Source organism: Solenopsis invicta, unplaced genomic scaffold, assembly GCF_016802725.1.
Source record: "Solenopsis invicta isolate M01_SB unplaced genomic scaffold, UNIL_Sinv_3.0 scaffold_161, whole genome shotgun sequence".
Lineage (NCBI taxonomy): Eukaryota > Metazoa > Arthropoda > Insecta > Hymenoptera > Formicidae > Solenopsis > Solenopsis invicta.
This window is the reverse complement of record NW_024105249.1, coordinates 69,485-85,119: the sequence shown is the minus strand read 5'-3', so window position 1 is coordinate 85,119 and position 15,635 is coordinate 69,485. Positions and strand designations below refer to the sequence as shown.

Sequence of the window (15,635 nt, the reverse complement as noted above, 5' to 3'; positions counted from 1 at the left end):
CTACTGAAGTCGTATCTGACCTTCGATGTAGACCTTGATACTTGTTTTTTTATCTCTTTTTTTTAACGTTGTATGATCACTAAATTTATATCTTAGCAAAATTTAGCTGAAAATGATTAAATAAAATCGAAATGTTTGGTATACAATTTACAATGTTACAAATATCGACAGATCTAAAAGATCTTTTTATATTCGCTGTTGATCTTTTTTAAATGTTTGTGTTTTGCTACATTCAAGCTAGAAATATGTTAATCTTATTTAAAATTTGATATAAATAAAATAAGAAAAAAAATTTTGTAAAGAAAAAGGAACGAAAAAAAGAGAAGAGACGAAATCGGCTTATGGCGTCGCTGCGAGAGTCTCGTTCGAATCTCGCGCCGCGCGTCCCTGGGTTTAGCTTGGTGGACCCCGTGGCGCGTTGTTATGATCTATCATGGCGGAATGTAGTGTTGTGGCTGCTCGGTGTCTATGTCAATTTTAGAGTGGCGCAGCTTAGGGGTAAAGGGTGCGAGCGGCGACGCGAGCCGACGGCGACTGTCACGGGTGTTCGTGTGAGGTAATCGTGTTCCTGTGGGCAACCGTATCGCGGAAGTGGCCACCACGTACCACGGGTTCTCGTCCATCGTCGCCGCTCTGCCGCCGTCGCTGCCGCCACCGCCACCGCCACCGCCGCTGTCGCTATCTCCACCGTTGCTACCGCTGCCGCCGCCGCCACCGCCGCGGGAAGAGGAATCGTATACAGCGGAGAAGCGGAGAGAGCGTTGCACGCGCCAGCGATCTCACTAACCGAGAGTGGATTGGTGTCCAAGCTGGAGAGCCGTGTCCCCGTGCCGGTCGAGACGACGACGAGTCCAACTGTCGCGTATTGTCGTTCCGATACGTCGCAGCCACCGCGACACGTGAGAGTCACGGCCACGCGAACTTTTCCCGCGCGCGATCTGCCTCCTGGCTAGAGCCCTCCCGCGGGGAATCGCACTAGGATCGCGTTCACACGCGTCCGCCCGCCCCGACGAACGGCGCGTTGACGACGCGGGGGGAAAGGCCCCGGGGAAACATTCATCCATGACGCGCGTCCATTGCCCACGCCACTCATCAAGTTCACCGTTTTACGGAGCACGCATATGATCGTCAGCCGTTCGGAACTGAAGTCAACCGCGTGTGTGGATTGTGCACGTTGCTTCTCCACGGTGGTGGATTTTATCCGAGCGCCGAACGCTGTGTGGTGCCTTTCAACGGAGAGACACACTGACACCTCACCGAACATTTTTGTTTATACACTCACGTTACGCGACGCAATAATAATAAACCTTGATGGGCTGTACAAGGGCATGCAGAAGTCTAACATATCTAGGTTTTTATCCATTTGTTGCTCCAACAGGTATCTGAGAGTTCTCCTATAGAGACGGCCACAGAGAAAGCCAAAGATTGAGTGAATTTGGAAAGGCATGCGGAATAGTTGGTGATACGGAGAGCGCGCTAATTAGTTTTACAATATGACGGATACACGTAGGAGAGTAAAACTGTATGCTCTTAATCAGGACAGACAATGGGACGATCGTGGAACTGGTCATGTTTCCTCTTCTTATGTAGAGAGATTGAAAGGGATTTCTCTTTTGGTAAGGGCAGAAAGCGATGGCTCTCTCTTGCTTGAGAGTAAAATACAACCTGATACGGCATATCAGAAACAACAGGTAATAAGAGAATTTTTTTTATGAATTCTTTCTATCTTGCAAGAATTTTTTTGTTTCACATATACAATCACTATTGTTGAGTAGATATTACTCTGTTGTTATTACGCAATCTTGTATAAAATTTTTCTAATTTAGATATTTGTGATATTTGTAAACAATGAAAAACTGAGTAAATTAATCAATGCATTTCTTTAATTTGCTTGTTATAAAGCTTAATGAAATCTTTAATATTGTAAATTATTTCTTAATTATAAGCTATTTGACATTTTTATATCAATATTTTTTATATTATTAGATACATTAATGTTAAATATAAGAATATATTTAATATATTCTTGAATATGTTATATTTAATGAAAATTATTAAATTATTTTTATATTATTACACACATTAATGTACCAAATATATAATTTATATAGCATGACACATATATGGATATGTACAAGTAAATATGTATATAATTTTAGGATACTTTGATAGTGTGGTCTGAAGGAGACAATTTCGACTTAGCCTTAAGTTTTCAAGAAAAAGCTGGCTGTGACGAAATATGGGAAAAGATTTGTCAGGTTCAAGGCAAGGATCCATCTGTAGAAATTACACAAGATATTGTGGAAGAGTCCGAAGATGAGCGGTTTGATGATATGTCAGATGCGGCACCGCCTATCGAATTACCTCCATGTGAACTTAGTCGATTGGAAGATATTAATGAGCTCATAGAGAATTGTCTAACGTCCCCAATGAGAAAAGAGAAATTGGCGGTGGCACTAGAGTCAGAGGGCTACATTAAGAAATTACTGAATCTTTTTCGTACATGCGAGGATTTAGAAAATATCGAGGGATTACATCACCTTTACGATATATTCAAAAATATTTTCCTACTCAATAAAAATGCACTGTTCGAAGTTATGTTCAGCGATGATACGATTTTCGATGTTGTTGGTTGCCTGGAATATGAACCAACGTTATCTCAGCCAAAGAGGCATAGAGAGTATCTCCGACAGTTAGCCAGATTTAAACAAGCAATTCCTATTACAAATACCGAACTGTTAGCTAAGATCCATCAAACATACAGAGTTCAATACATTCAAGACGTAGTGCTGCCAACCCCAAGTGTATTCGAGGACAACATGCTGAGTACATTGAGTAGTTTTATATTCTTCAATAAAGTTGAAATAGTGACTTTGATACAGGATGATGAGAAATTTCTTACTGAACTTTTTCGTCAGTTAACGGACGAGGCGACTTTAGATAGCAAGAGGCGCGACTTAGTCCTTTTTTTAAAAGAATTTTGCAATTTTTCTCAAAATCTCCAGCCACAAGGAAAAGAGGCGTTTTATAAAACGTTAACAGCACTTGGTATACTTCCCGCTTTAGAAATCACTTTGGCGATGAATGATGCACAGACAAAAACGGCTAGTATAGATATATTGACTTATATCGTGGAATATTCTCCAAGTGTTGTACGAGATTATACATTGCAACAGATAAATAACACGGAGCAGGACCAAATGTTAGTGAATGTAATAGTTGCTCAACTTGTCGGGGACAGTGATCCCGAGTTGGGTGGAGCGGTGCAGTTGGCCGGTGTACTACGTTTACTTCTGGACCCAGAGAACATGTTGGCTTCTGTTAACAAATCAGAAAAGACTGATTTCTTAAATTACTTTTACAAAAATAGTATCGGTACTCTAATAGCCCCTCTCCTGGCAAACACGATCGGAGAACGGCCCGCGAGAGAGGATTACAGAACAGTACAACTTTTGGGATTGATCCTGGAATTGTTATCATTCTGCGTGGAGCATCATACGTACCATATTAAAAACTGCATATTGAATAAAGATTTACTCAGAAGAATATTGGTTTTAATGAAATCAACACACACATTTCTAGTACTATGTGCATTAAGGTTTATGAGAAAGATTATAGCATTAAAGGATGAGTTTTATAATAGGTATATAATTAAGGGTAACCTGTTTGCACCTGTATTTGATGCATTTGTAAGAAACAATGGCCGATACAATCTTTTAGATTCGGCTATATTGGAAATGTTTGAATTTATCAAATTGGTGAGTAAAAGTTGCTTTTGCAACTTTCCTTTTATATATTCTTCTGAAAGAAAAATACATAAAAGTTTATAATAAACTATATTTTATTATGATATTTCAGGAGGATATTAAATCACTATGTTCGCATGTTGTTGAAAACTTCTCAAAGGAACTGGAAGCAATTGATTATGTACAAACATTTAAGGCATTAAAGTTGAGGTATGAACAACATCAAGACAAATTGAAAGATCGTGATAGAGCTACAATTGACAGGTATATACATTTAAATGCATTCTTAATTTCTTATTTTAATTCCAAGAAGATTAATAAATTCTACTTTTTACAATGTAAAGAAGATGAAGGATGGAATTAAAAAGTTTTCTGCAAAAATCAATCCAGAAAGTTAAATTTTTAAGAAACAAAACTTTTTATCTTTAAACTGTTTATTGTGTAAATATGATAATTTTTTTCGAATATATACTAGATAAAGTAAAGTTGTGGGCTTTGATTAATATTTTGAAGACTTATTTAAAAGAAAAATAAATTAACTTTTGGATTTGTTTGGTTCATGCAGGAATGTTATATTTATTCTTACTTAATCTGTATTTTACATTTACCTTGTTTTATAACATTAATAATAATAAAAGTTAAGTTAGAATAAAAATGAAGAAGGAAATATTATTTATAAATCAATAATTTTTTCACTTTTTATTTACAAAATTTTACAAATTGCTTTGCATAAAGATGAAAGATGATAATTTTTCTCGAAACATATAATAAGTATAAGAACAAAAAGTTTTAGGCTTTAATATTTTAAGGAATTAAAAAAAATTTCCAAATTTGTCAATTAATTAAATTTTGATGGGTTAATAAGAATAACCGCGGTGCGTAGAAATAATAACAATTTTATTATCTTTACATAAAACTTGATTAATTGACAATTTTGAGAGTGCTACACTTCAATGTTTTTTTATTGTTGTACTTCCAAATTTCTTTGTTTATGCGAAAATTTTATATTTATTATTTATATTCCCTCCCCCCCCCCTTTTTTTTAATGGAACAAAATTGTTTATGATGTGATGCCACTATTAAAGAATTTGGCATCGTAACTTTTTACATTTTTAAAAAATAGACTTGTTTCAAGTCCTTTCTTTAATTTTTTTTATTTTTTATTTTTTTTTTGTAGGAAACTTTTCAATTTTGTGAATTATATAACAGATTACTCAGAATCGTCATACTAAACATTTTTACCTTATTATGAAGCCATCATATATTGAAATTTTATATATACACACTTTTAGTTTATTATGAAACCATGATATATTGAAATTTTATATATACACATGTATGTACAGTGTCCCATCAATCTTACGGAATAGTCGGTATCGAAGGGACCAGAGGCAGCTAGACGAGGAAGAAGAGCTATGGTTTAATGAAGAAGAAGAATTTGATGATGGTGAGGCAATGCTGTCGCAACAGCAATAAATCTTATATTGCCAATTTTTTCCAAAATGATATTACATTACATCACTTTATTATAATTATATTATTATCTTCAAACTTTATGTTTATTCTGTTCTTGTAGATTCAAAAAGCCATCAGCAACAACAGCAACAGCAGTCTGTGTTAAATAACAACACTGCTAATAATAATATTACCTCGCAACAACCACAGATCAATAATAGCTCGTCAACAACGAATGAATCACCAATTGCTTCGGACATAAATCCTACTCCGGCTATTGGCACTGTGGAAAAAACGGGAACAGCACTGTTTAAGAAGGTAAAACAAAAGAGAAATATCATAATCGTATAGCATCGTTTGAGTCAATATAAAAAAAAGATTTGAAAAATAAAAACAAATTTCATAGAGAATAAATCTTACATTAAATCATGAAATGTCAAAGAAAAAAGTTTTTTAATAAAATATTAGAAAATAAAATACATTTTGAATGTCAAATAGATCTATATAGAAACAAATCTATTTGATACACAAGCGAAATAAAATTATTGTGCAATTAAAATTATTAATAAATAAAGATAAGTTTAATTTTTTCCAGGGGTTAGTCGATTATGAGGGAGATTCGGATGAGGAGGATGAAGATTCGGAATTAAGTCCTTCCCCAAAACGACAACGATTGTCATAGTAGGCAAACTTGGAAAAAACAAGAACATTTGTGATTTTTAATTGCTATTATCATTTCATGACCCTCCTACATGTAAAAACAAATCTATCTCCTCATTGTTGGAAGAGACAGATTGAGCTTTTTTGCTAAGGAATGGACACAATAAGTGCTTTTAAAAAAGAAAAATGTATGGTGGGCACTCATTCATAAGTCTGTCTGTGTTGACACATGTATAATATGTGAAACATAAATAGGATCTGAATGAAAACTAAGTAAGCTCTGTCGGCCAACTGTATCGCTAAAAACAAAGAAAGAATGAACTTTCTTTAATGAAACGAACAGTGGTAGTATTGTGGCATAATATATGATGTAGCACGATGTACTGTATAATGCGTTTAAAAAAAGTAAGAGATACTAAACAAATCATAGAGAGTCCATTCCACTCATCTGGAAACATCTTGTACTAGGGAACATAATCTCATGGATAATTATGGATAGAATCTAAGATTTGGCCAAAATTATCCAAGTTTTAGTGACTTGCGAATACACAGGAGATCAAAGCGTACACAGTTTAGACACAGTGAAAAACCAAGACGTGTCGATTAAATTGAGATGTCACAATTGAATTGTGATTAAATTGTAATCACAGTGTATCACAGTATCTGGTAAGTCTATGAAGAAGGAACATACAACATGTTGTAAGACCGAATCGGAGAAGACAAGAAGTACATCAGATGTACCGCACAAAAGCAACCGCGAACGTTTCATTTTGCCATTTGTATGTTTCCCTATCATCTAGGCGATAGGGAAACCGATTCTTCGAAGGGATTAGGCACTATGAAACTTTATCCAGTTCGACAAAAGTAGTATTTAGTTTGTATATATATGTATATTTGTAACGATTGTAAAACAACCACACTCATCGATTAATCAGAAACATACAATTTCTTTAAGGATACAGTTTCCTTTAAAATACTTTCAGTAAGCTTTTTGGTTGTCAATGTAAGTAGTAGTAATTGTACAATAAATATTTGATTTATGTATATTTATCAGTCTGCACTTCATGCCCAGTGTTAATCCTTGATGTGTAAAGTATAACCTGAATGTATCGCAAAACGATTGAATATTAGGCTAATGTATAAAATATGTTATTCGTATTTACATGGGCAAAGTGAAGCCAAAAATGGCAGAAAAGCGCTTTGTAAAAATAAACTTATATACAATTTAGCTTTGTTAAATTGTAAACATGTTTATAACATATAATTTATATTGGATAAAAAAAATAATGTCACAATGCAATATAAAATTTTAATTTGTGCTTGTACTATTAAATTAACAAAAGATGCGATTTGATAAATAATTTCTTCTAGAAATGAATAACGTTTTGAAACTGAATATATATATATATATATATATATATAATTGGTTTAAATTTATAGTATCATATCAGAAGAATAGCATTGTCTATTTCAATCAGCTCCAGAAAATTTTTTTTTTGCCATTTATGCAAATGATAAAGTAAAATTTAATTATTATCACAACATAATTTCTACAGAATATCATTTCAATAATATTCATTTTTACATCATTTTTAATTGAGTTAATTTTACAAAAAATTACAAATTGATGTACAGATTTTTCAACAATATGCCTAATACCAGAAAGAAATTCCAAGACTGCTTTAGGACTGTAAGTACATAATGCTTGAAATATTGCAGTGGAGATACACATGTACACATATACATATATATTAACTCTTACTATAGTGAAAGGGATTCAGAAATGTTAATTCAACCGCAAAATGAACAAATTGTGAATATCTGAGTAGGCAAATTCTGCTGGAGCTGAGTGATACATGTACATAAAATGTTGTGCAACTTGGACTGATCACAAAAAGAGAAAATGTAACAAAAGCTAATATTAATTAGTTATTAAGATAATGCTGAGTAATGTTGTTCTTTATGTGTTTTACATATATCCACAATTTATTCGATAATAAAGAACAAATATTAAGCCTAGAATGTTATTGGGTGTAAAGAATGTAAGTAAAAAAAATGAACAAGTGAATTAATTTCTCTAAGTGATATTAGAGAGTAAAAATGCGATCACGTGCTACTTAAATTGAGAAATTTGATATATACATTTGTACAGAGTGTGTTACGCTCTTATACATTTCATCAATCAATGATATACTTGATTATTATTTGCAAGCTTCAATATTTTTGTTTTCATTTTTATATTAATATTTGATATGTATTAAATTTTAAAATTTTGAAGAAACATAATGAGCCGAACATATTTTCCTATCAATATGGATTCATATTTGTAGAATAAATATATACTTTTAATATAAAATAAAATAAAGTCTTCAATCCAATTAAATTTACAAGCACAAGAGGTCGTTATAATCATATATTTATTGGCTGCTCCGAAGATATTGATGTTTTTATCATATGTCTTCTTTAAATATAATATTTCATATTTATTATGGCATTATTATACAATATAGCTTTGAACATATGATACAACAGTCTAAAATATTCTGCCTCAAAATCGTTGTTGATTACAAACATATTTTTTTCAACCGATACATCACATCGATATAATATTAAAGAAAGAAAAGATTTCGAGACGTGCACACATTGTACAATATCACGTGCTGATTCTAGCATGCGTTTTAATTATATAATAAAACAAAATAAAAAACTTTTTCTTTGATAGTATATATACATATATATATATAGTGTATATATATATATATAATATATATATATATATATATATATATGCACGTAGAAAAAGAAATCTTTTTATATGAGAAGCTATTCGAGAATTTTGTGAATTACGAGCAAGTATAAGATATACAATCCTGTGTATTATGGTAATAAGCGAATGCGTTGTGTAATTGAAAAAGGATATTTTGCATTTTATTCTACTGGAGAATGAAAGAAACAATCAGGCAACAAAAGTGATGTATAAATGCAGGATTCATAGCATAAAACAGGCAACTATTGTAGAGAAAGTTAACTTTCACAAATTGTTTGCCCAATATTGTATTGTTAAATTCTGATTTGATTATAGCAAACGGTTTATTTCTAATATTGAAATTAACTAACTTGTAATATCAAGTAGATATCGTGATATCTGCAACGACAAAAAAAAGCAATTAAACTTTATTGAATAATTTAATTAAAATTATAAAACTAATTATAGTTATACTAATATATATATATATATATATATATATATATATATATATATATATATGGTGTGTGTTATGTGTACATATTATACGATAAAGAGAATTTATTTTGTATGCTGCAAATAGGTATTGATTTCCTTAATTTCCATTATGCTACATAGAAATATACCTTAGTATTCAATTAAATAAAGATGAAAATGGTTAGATATTTATACATATAACGTACTTATTGCTGGTATTGTGCTATGAATCCATTTCATTTGTTAGAAAGTAGACTGCAAAAAAGTGAGAATGATAAATGTGTGTTATGCAAATAGTGTGTTGTAGAAGTGCGAAGAGTATTTAATTAAATAAAATTTAAAATTAGATGAATACTTGTTAGCAGAGCTAATCTACCTTAATATCTACTTTGAGTTCCTGTTGACTCTAAAAATAATTAATGTGATTAATTAATATGTGAAATAATTGTAGATTTTTTAATATTTTATAGTACTTTTTCATATATTTATAAATGTGCACTTAAAATTCTTATTATTCAACATTTTACATTTATGCGACATATTCTTACGTAATAATGAGAAGAAACATTTAAAATGCAGTATTCTTTTTTTATTATTAAATGTAGTTTTGCTTAAAAAATCAGACTTTTAATAAGTAAAATATAATATAATAACCCACCAAACACAACGTTACACGTAACGTAAATGTTAGTTGTAATTTCCCACTCAACAATGTAACTGTTGTATAACGAGTGTATTATATAACAGTTACATTGTTGAGTGGAAAATTACAACTAACATTTACGTTACGTGTAACGTGGTGTTTGCTGGAAATAGTGGATGTAATTGCAAAATATTAAATATGTTTTGCTTTTTTTACATGAAAATATACTTGGGAAGAAAAATATTCTAAAAGCAGCAAGACGTAAAAATGTAAAAAATAACTCTAGATTTTCGCACATTTCTCGCAAACTATATCTGACGTACAACGTCTAAATACAATCTTGCATGTATGTACTACTTTTCTAGATATCACAATTATTTTATAGTCTTTTGTGTGAAGCACTTTATTGGAATTGCGAGTTTAAGACTTCTACGATTATGACAAATGAATATAATATTATATTGTGTATATATATAATAATGCAAAATTAAAATTACTTATGCACAACTTCAGCTTTCAGTCGAGCTGCAAGAGCCTTTCGTACTTGAAGTATCGAAGGATCTATAGCTTGTGCTGCTTCTAGTTCCTGTTGCCCTTTCATAGTCGCTTCAGCAACTATTCTAGCAGAACTTGGCCGAGTTTTGTTCATCTCTAGCTGTTGATTTCTAGCTTCTTTTTTCAAAGCTACAAGTTTATCTCGTCTGGCTTTCAGGTATTCTTGCCTTTTTTTAATATCTTCTGCATTCATCTGCAATAGCATAAGTTATACAATAAATTTGTGTTATCATGAACATTATTTCAGATTGGAAATCGGAGTCGGGACTAGACATTTCTGAGCCTGAGACAAAAGAAGAAAATGCGCCCTTTTTAACAAAAAATGTTTCTTTTACGACATTTAAAATATAATAAGAAATATAATATTAAATAGTATTTAATTTATTTATATTAGTTGTATTTAATATATTGATATTAATTTAATAGGCACACGTATAATCACATATACGTTACAAACAGATTACATGTATATTATAAACAAAGCAATTTCTAAACATAGCATACATTTTATATTTATATATTGTAAATAATATTAATTCTTGTAAAAATTTACAGGAAATATATTTTTTCACTTAATATAATACTTTTTGTCTAATAGTCACAAGATGGAATTATTTTATCGTTTATATTCTTACATATTCTATTTTCAAATCCCATATTTAATAACTTTTCTTGACTTAATATCTTAATAGGATATTATTAAATTATATGATAAAATCTTGCATCAAATTATAATAAGTAAATCAAAAGTAAATACCTCATCTTCGTCAGATTTCTTTTTTGAAGTCGGTATTGGCTTGAGAGGCTCAGTCTTCCTGAGTTTAAGTTTGTCTAATTGTTCTTTCTCAGCAGATACCTTGGCGCACTCAACTTCTTCCGTTGACTCGTCATCCGAAGTATTCCGAGAGCCATCTTTTGATTTTCGGTAATTATTTACTTTAGTGGCAGCAGCTCCGATGGCGTCGATCTTGACTTATGTTGTCAAGATCGTATCCCTAAGTGACTTACTCCAAGAGGTTTTAGCCGTCGCCCGTTATTTGTTAAAAAGTTATAATCATAAAAACATGGTGAAAATTATAATTTTCGACTTTCTACGCGGAATGAAGCCTATCTTATTGTTAGTACTAGCTGTTTCATATGGGTTTGTTTTGTACACGACGAAGTCCACCCTTCCCCCGTCTTGAGGACAAAACGAGGTCTACAGATGTACAGTTTGCAAACTTATGTGGAACAGTATAATCTGTAGACCTTGTTTCGCCCCCGTGGCAAGGGTGGGGGTGGGACCTCACCACAAATTATAAAAGATATATATCTAATTAGTAATAACATTGTTGAATAAAATATGTGTATAAGACTAAAATTGGTAGAAATTTTGTTTTATTTATGAAACTTTCTTTGTTGATAACTTTTGAACAAAGGACGCAAACAACGGCTAAAACTTGTTGAAGGTTAATACTCAGGACCATGACTGACAATATATGTCATGCTCAAGATTATCGGAGCTGGGGCCACTAAAGTAAATAATTACCTGATTTTCTTAATGCTTCCTCCAATAACGCTCTTTCATTATGATATTCGGCAGCTAAACGTTCGTGTTCAGCAATCAACGTCGTTGGTTCTGAGGGTATATCTGGTTCTTCCTCGCTCTGATTTTCCAGAGCTTGTTTGCTGTGCATACGAAAAAAAAAAAAATATATATATATATATATATATTCTATTCCTCCAAAAACCATTCCGATTTTTACGAACAGTGGCGTAGCTAGGAAAAAGTTTGGGGGGGGGGCTATGGCTTTAATTGGTTACAATTATCTCTATAATTAATGTTAATTAGGCATATCTATACGGTAAAATATTACCCATACTTCGCGCGATCCAGAGCCAACGACAAAGCCCTCACCTTGCATGTTAACCGTTCATTGTGTTCCTATTTTTGCAGATTTATTTTGTCACTAGAAACACTCAAATTTTTTCTTATAAAAAACAGGTATGCTGAACTTTTGGCAATAATTTAAACGTTTAAAACATCATATTTTTTTAAACTATTAAAATTAATCTACAAAATTATTGGAACTATTAAAAATTTCGGGGGGGCTGCAGCCCCATAACTCCCCCTCCCCCCCCTTCCTGACTACGCCACTGTTTACGAACATCTCTAATTCTTATACAGCAATATATATAGTGGTTTATATATTAATATATATATTTACGATATAACATACTGTATCAAATCTTCCATGACCAGTTCGTCATCGGGAAAACCATCCGTCTCGTATACAAGGGAGGCAGGTGTGAGACCATATTTTTGTTCGATCATATTTAGCGCCTGCAGCTGGAGCTCCAAGTTCTTTTGTATCATCATCCTTTTGAATATTTCATATTCATTCGCCGCCCATATTTGTTCGAATAAATTCTGTAAAATACACGATAGAACGCGTAACTTTTAAGAAGAGGACGGCAGCATTTATTAATAGAAAATATAGGCGAATTGTATAAAGAAACGTAAAAATCACGCGATATAATTTGCTTATATTTTCCCAATGATAGATAAAAATCATTAACGACTTTACGATAAGAAATTGAACTTCAATAGAGTCCCTTAATTTTGCTCCATATTATATACATTTTTTTTCTTTTTGATACATAAATATAATTTTTTTTTAACTTATGAAACAAAATACGAGTGAAACATAATTTCATTGTACAGGCAATGCTGGAGAAGATATTTAATTAAAATAGAAAATAATAATAAAAATATTTATTTAAATATAGAAATATTTATTTAAAAGATGTATCTCTATAAAAATATTATATTATTTGAAATTATTTAAAATAATTATTTAACTGTTTGTTTTTTACATTTTCTACCTAAAAGAATTTATTTTAAATAGAATTTGTTATAAATAAATTCTTCAGATATTTTTATTCAATTTGTTTCAATTGTTGTGTATTTCTGCTAATAATCGTACTTGTTGAAAATGTATTGGAATTTTTGTATCTCTGTTAACAGTACACGCGTGTTCGAATTGCTCCGGTGTGATACCCATATCTTCCATAAAGCATCCGAGTAACAAGTCGACTAAATTCTTGTATTCCTGATATATTTTCCGATACTCTTCGCAGTCTTCGGTGTTGGCCTCGAAAACTGCAACATATTGAAAAAGTCTTTATATATTTATTTGCCTTATTATTAATAAATACGCCTTATTATTCAGCATTCGACGGAAAATTTTCCAATGTCGCGATCAATGCTTCCATTGCGGAGAAATTATATCTACAAATAATGTCCACTTTCACTTTTTCAAAATATTTATTTTTGTTTCAGATCTTTATTATTACATGCATAAATTGAGAATAATAAAAAAATTTTATCTTCTAAATCAATTTTAAAATGATTATTATCCTATCAGCACATGGTAATCCATGAAATATTTTCAGCTCTTTCACTAAGAAAATTCATAAAAGCCTTTTCTAAGAAGATATTCAGAGAATATATATTTTTACAAATACATTATCTTAAACGTTTTAATAATATTCTGTATAATTATTCCCACATGTAGAATAAAACCCAATAATGTTACAATTATAATATAACACCAAGTTAGAGTTTTATAACTTTAGGATTATTCATGCATAATTTTTGATAAAATAATCCTTTTTTTCTACTATACAAGACTCTTGCATGATTACCTAAAAAGTCAAATTTGGAGAACGTTACATATAGAATATAATACGTGTACATAATATTATATTCAATTATGAATATTCAAATTAAGTTAAATTACAAAAAAAGTTACATTCATATTTCTGTAACAATATTAGAATATTTATTTAAAAATATTTGCGTGAGAAGAATTATAGAATGTTCAAGAATATGGAATCTTCTCAGTGTGCTAGCTGAAGTAATTATAAAAATATAATCCCTTAGAGGGTTTACTCTACTTTTAAACATCACAATTATATTTAATTTTGTTTTTAATTAATTTTTTAATCTTTGGAAATTTTTAGACATTACAGGTTGCAATACTTTTAGCTTCTTAAAAGTTAGCAGTACAGAACCTACAGCATAAATAACCTACTTTACATAGTTGTAACATTATATATAAGCGTATTACACCGTAAGGCTGTAATACGTTTCGAAGCTAATTAGTAGAATTGGACGTATAATTGCAACTTACCACCTTACGACTACTGTAAAATAGGTTTTACAAGCCACGCTATAAGTTTTTTTTTCTTTTTCTTTCTGTATATCAAGAAATTTCAGTTAAAGACAAGTTCTGACGAGAGAAAAAAAAATAAAGAAAAATAATTTTCGGTTATACGAACCGAGAGATTTCTCCTCGATGAAGGTCATCAGGGGCGAGGACCAAATAGGACCTTGCAAAAATCCAATCAAAGAATCGAACACCCAAGCGCTGTCATCCTTATCATTTCTACTCATTTCGCCCTGATCGTCTTTAACGTCCTCGCCTGAATTTGCACACTTATGTCGATGTGTCGAGCGTCTCCTCTACAATTGTACATACGCCTCCGAGACGATACTCTTCTCTTTGCATAGCAAGTTGTAGTCATAGTTACGACGAACAAAACATGAGCCGTTGGAATTAGACTTGCGCCAGTATTATTCATCAGAATCGATGTGCGCGTCTTTTCTTTAGTTTTGATTATAGACAGGTAGATACAAACAGATACCCGGAAATCACTATAAAATATACAGAGAATACTCACTTTGATGCCTTGATAAATATCGGCCTGTAAAACTATACGTTTGGAGCAAGAAATTAAGGAATGCTTCACGTCCAATCTAATATTATCGAGTTGTAAATTATTAAGGCGTCATTCAAAATAAAATATTATAAAATTTATGGTTTTTGTACACTGCAAGAAAATTTTTATCTGTTCACAAAATGCGACATACATTAATTTACACGGTATTTTCCAGCAACGCGTTACTTTTGTAACACCGTTACAGATACTTTTTTTTGTAACGTATTGGTTGCGGCCTTGAATTATTTTTTTTGTTACTGTAATGATAACGTATAGTAATTACATATTTTTATACTAAGAAAAGAAAGTTGTTAAATTGACTAAATTTTTCAACTTGATTAAATTTTTTTAGTTGAAGTATTTAACTCAAATGCATAAACTATTGATACTTTCAAGCATTTATATATTTAACTTAAGTACATAAATATTTGAATTGAAAATATTTAATCAAGTAGAAAATTTTAGAAAAGTTAATATAATTTCTTTTCTCAGTGCAGTCTCAATGCGATCCACATGTACGTATAATTCTATAATAGTGTCATATATATATAATATATTTGAAGATCAATTTAAAGTTTAAAATTATCTT

The 15,635-nt window shown here is 31.2% G+C and overlaps 2 protein-coding genes across 6 annotated transcripts; one reads left to right on the top strand and one right to left on the bottom strand.

Moving 5' to 3' along the window:
- The first annotated feature begins 64 nt into the window (after positions 1-64).
- LOC120359865 (serine/threonine-protein phosphatase 4 regulatory subunit 3-like) lies at positions 65-6,036 on the top strand. The gene is made up of 6 exons (XM_039459277.1): positions 65-1,691; positions 2,160-3,758; positions 3,859-4,010; positions 5,093-5,193; positions 5,323-5,519; positions 5,797-6,036. Exons 1-6 carry the CDS (start codon positions 1,494-1,496, stop codon positions 5,881-5,883), a joined length of 2,334 nt encoding a protein of 777 aa, XP_039315211.1. The 5' UTR covers positions 65-1,493; the 3' UTR covers positions 5,884-6,036.
- LOC105203103 (cilia- and flagella-associated protein 36) lies at positions 5,255-15,414 on the bottom strand. 5 transcript variants are annotated; one of them, XM_026140598.2, is made up of 8 exons: positions 15,198-15,414; positions 14,606-14,981; positions 13,249-13,424; positions 12,502-12,692; positions 11,811-11,950; positions 11,040-11,194; positions 10,225-10,475; positions 5,255-5,484 (listed from the first exon to the last, which is right to left on the bottom strand). In XM_026140598.2, the coding sequence occupies exons 2-8, from the start codon at positions 14,718-14,720 to the stop codon at positions 5,442-5,444; spliced, it is 1,071 nt and encodes a 356-aa protein (XP_025996383.2). In that variant the 5' UTR covers positions 14,721-14,981; positions 15,198-15,414; the 3' UTR covers positions 5,255-5,441. The 5 variants fall into 5 exon arrangements, with proteins under 5 accessions (XP_025996383.2, XP_039315215.1, XP_039315212.1 ...); XM_039459281.1 differs by adding an exon at positions 9,461-9,490 and having other exon boundaries at positions 14,606-15,317; XM_039459278.1 differs by having other exon boundaries at positions 14,606-14,827; positions 15,008-15,317.
- Positions 15,415-15,635: the final 221 nt, after the last annotated feature.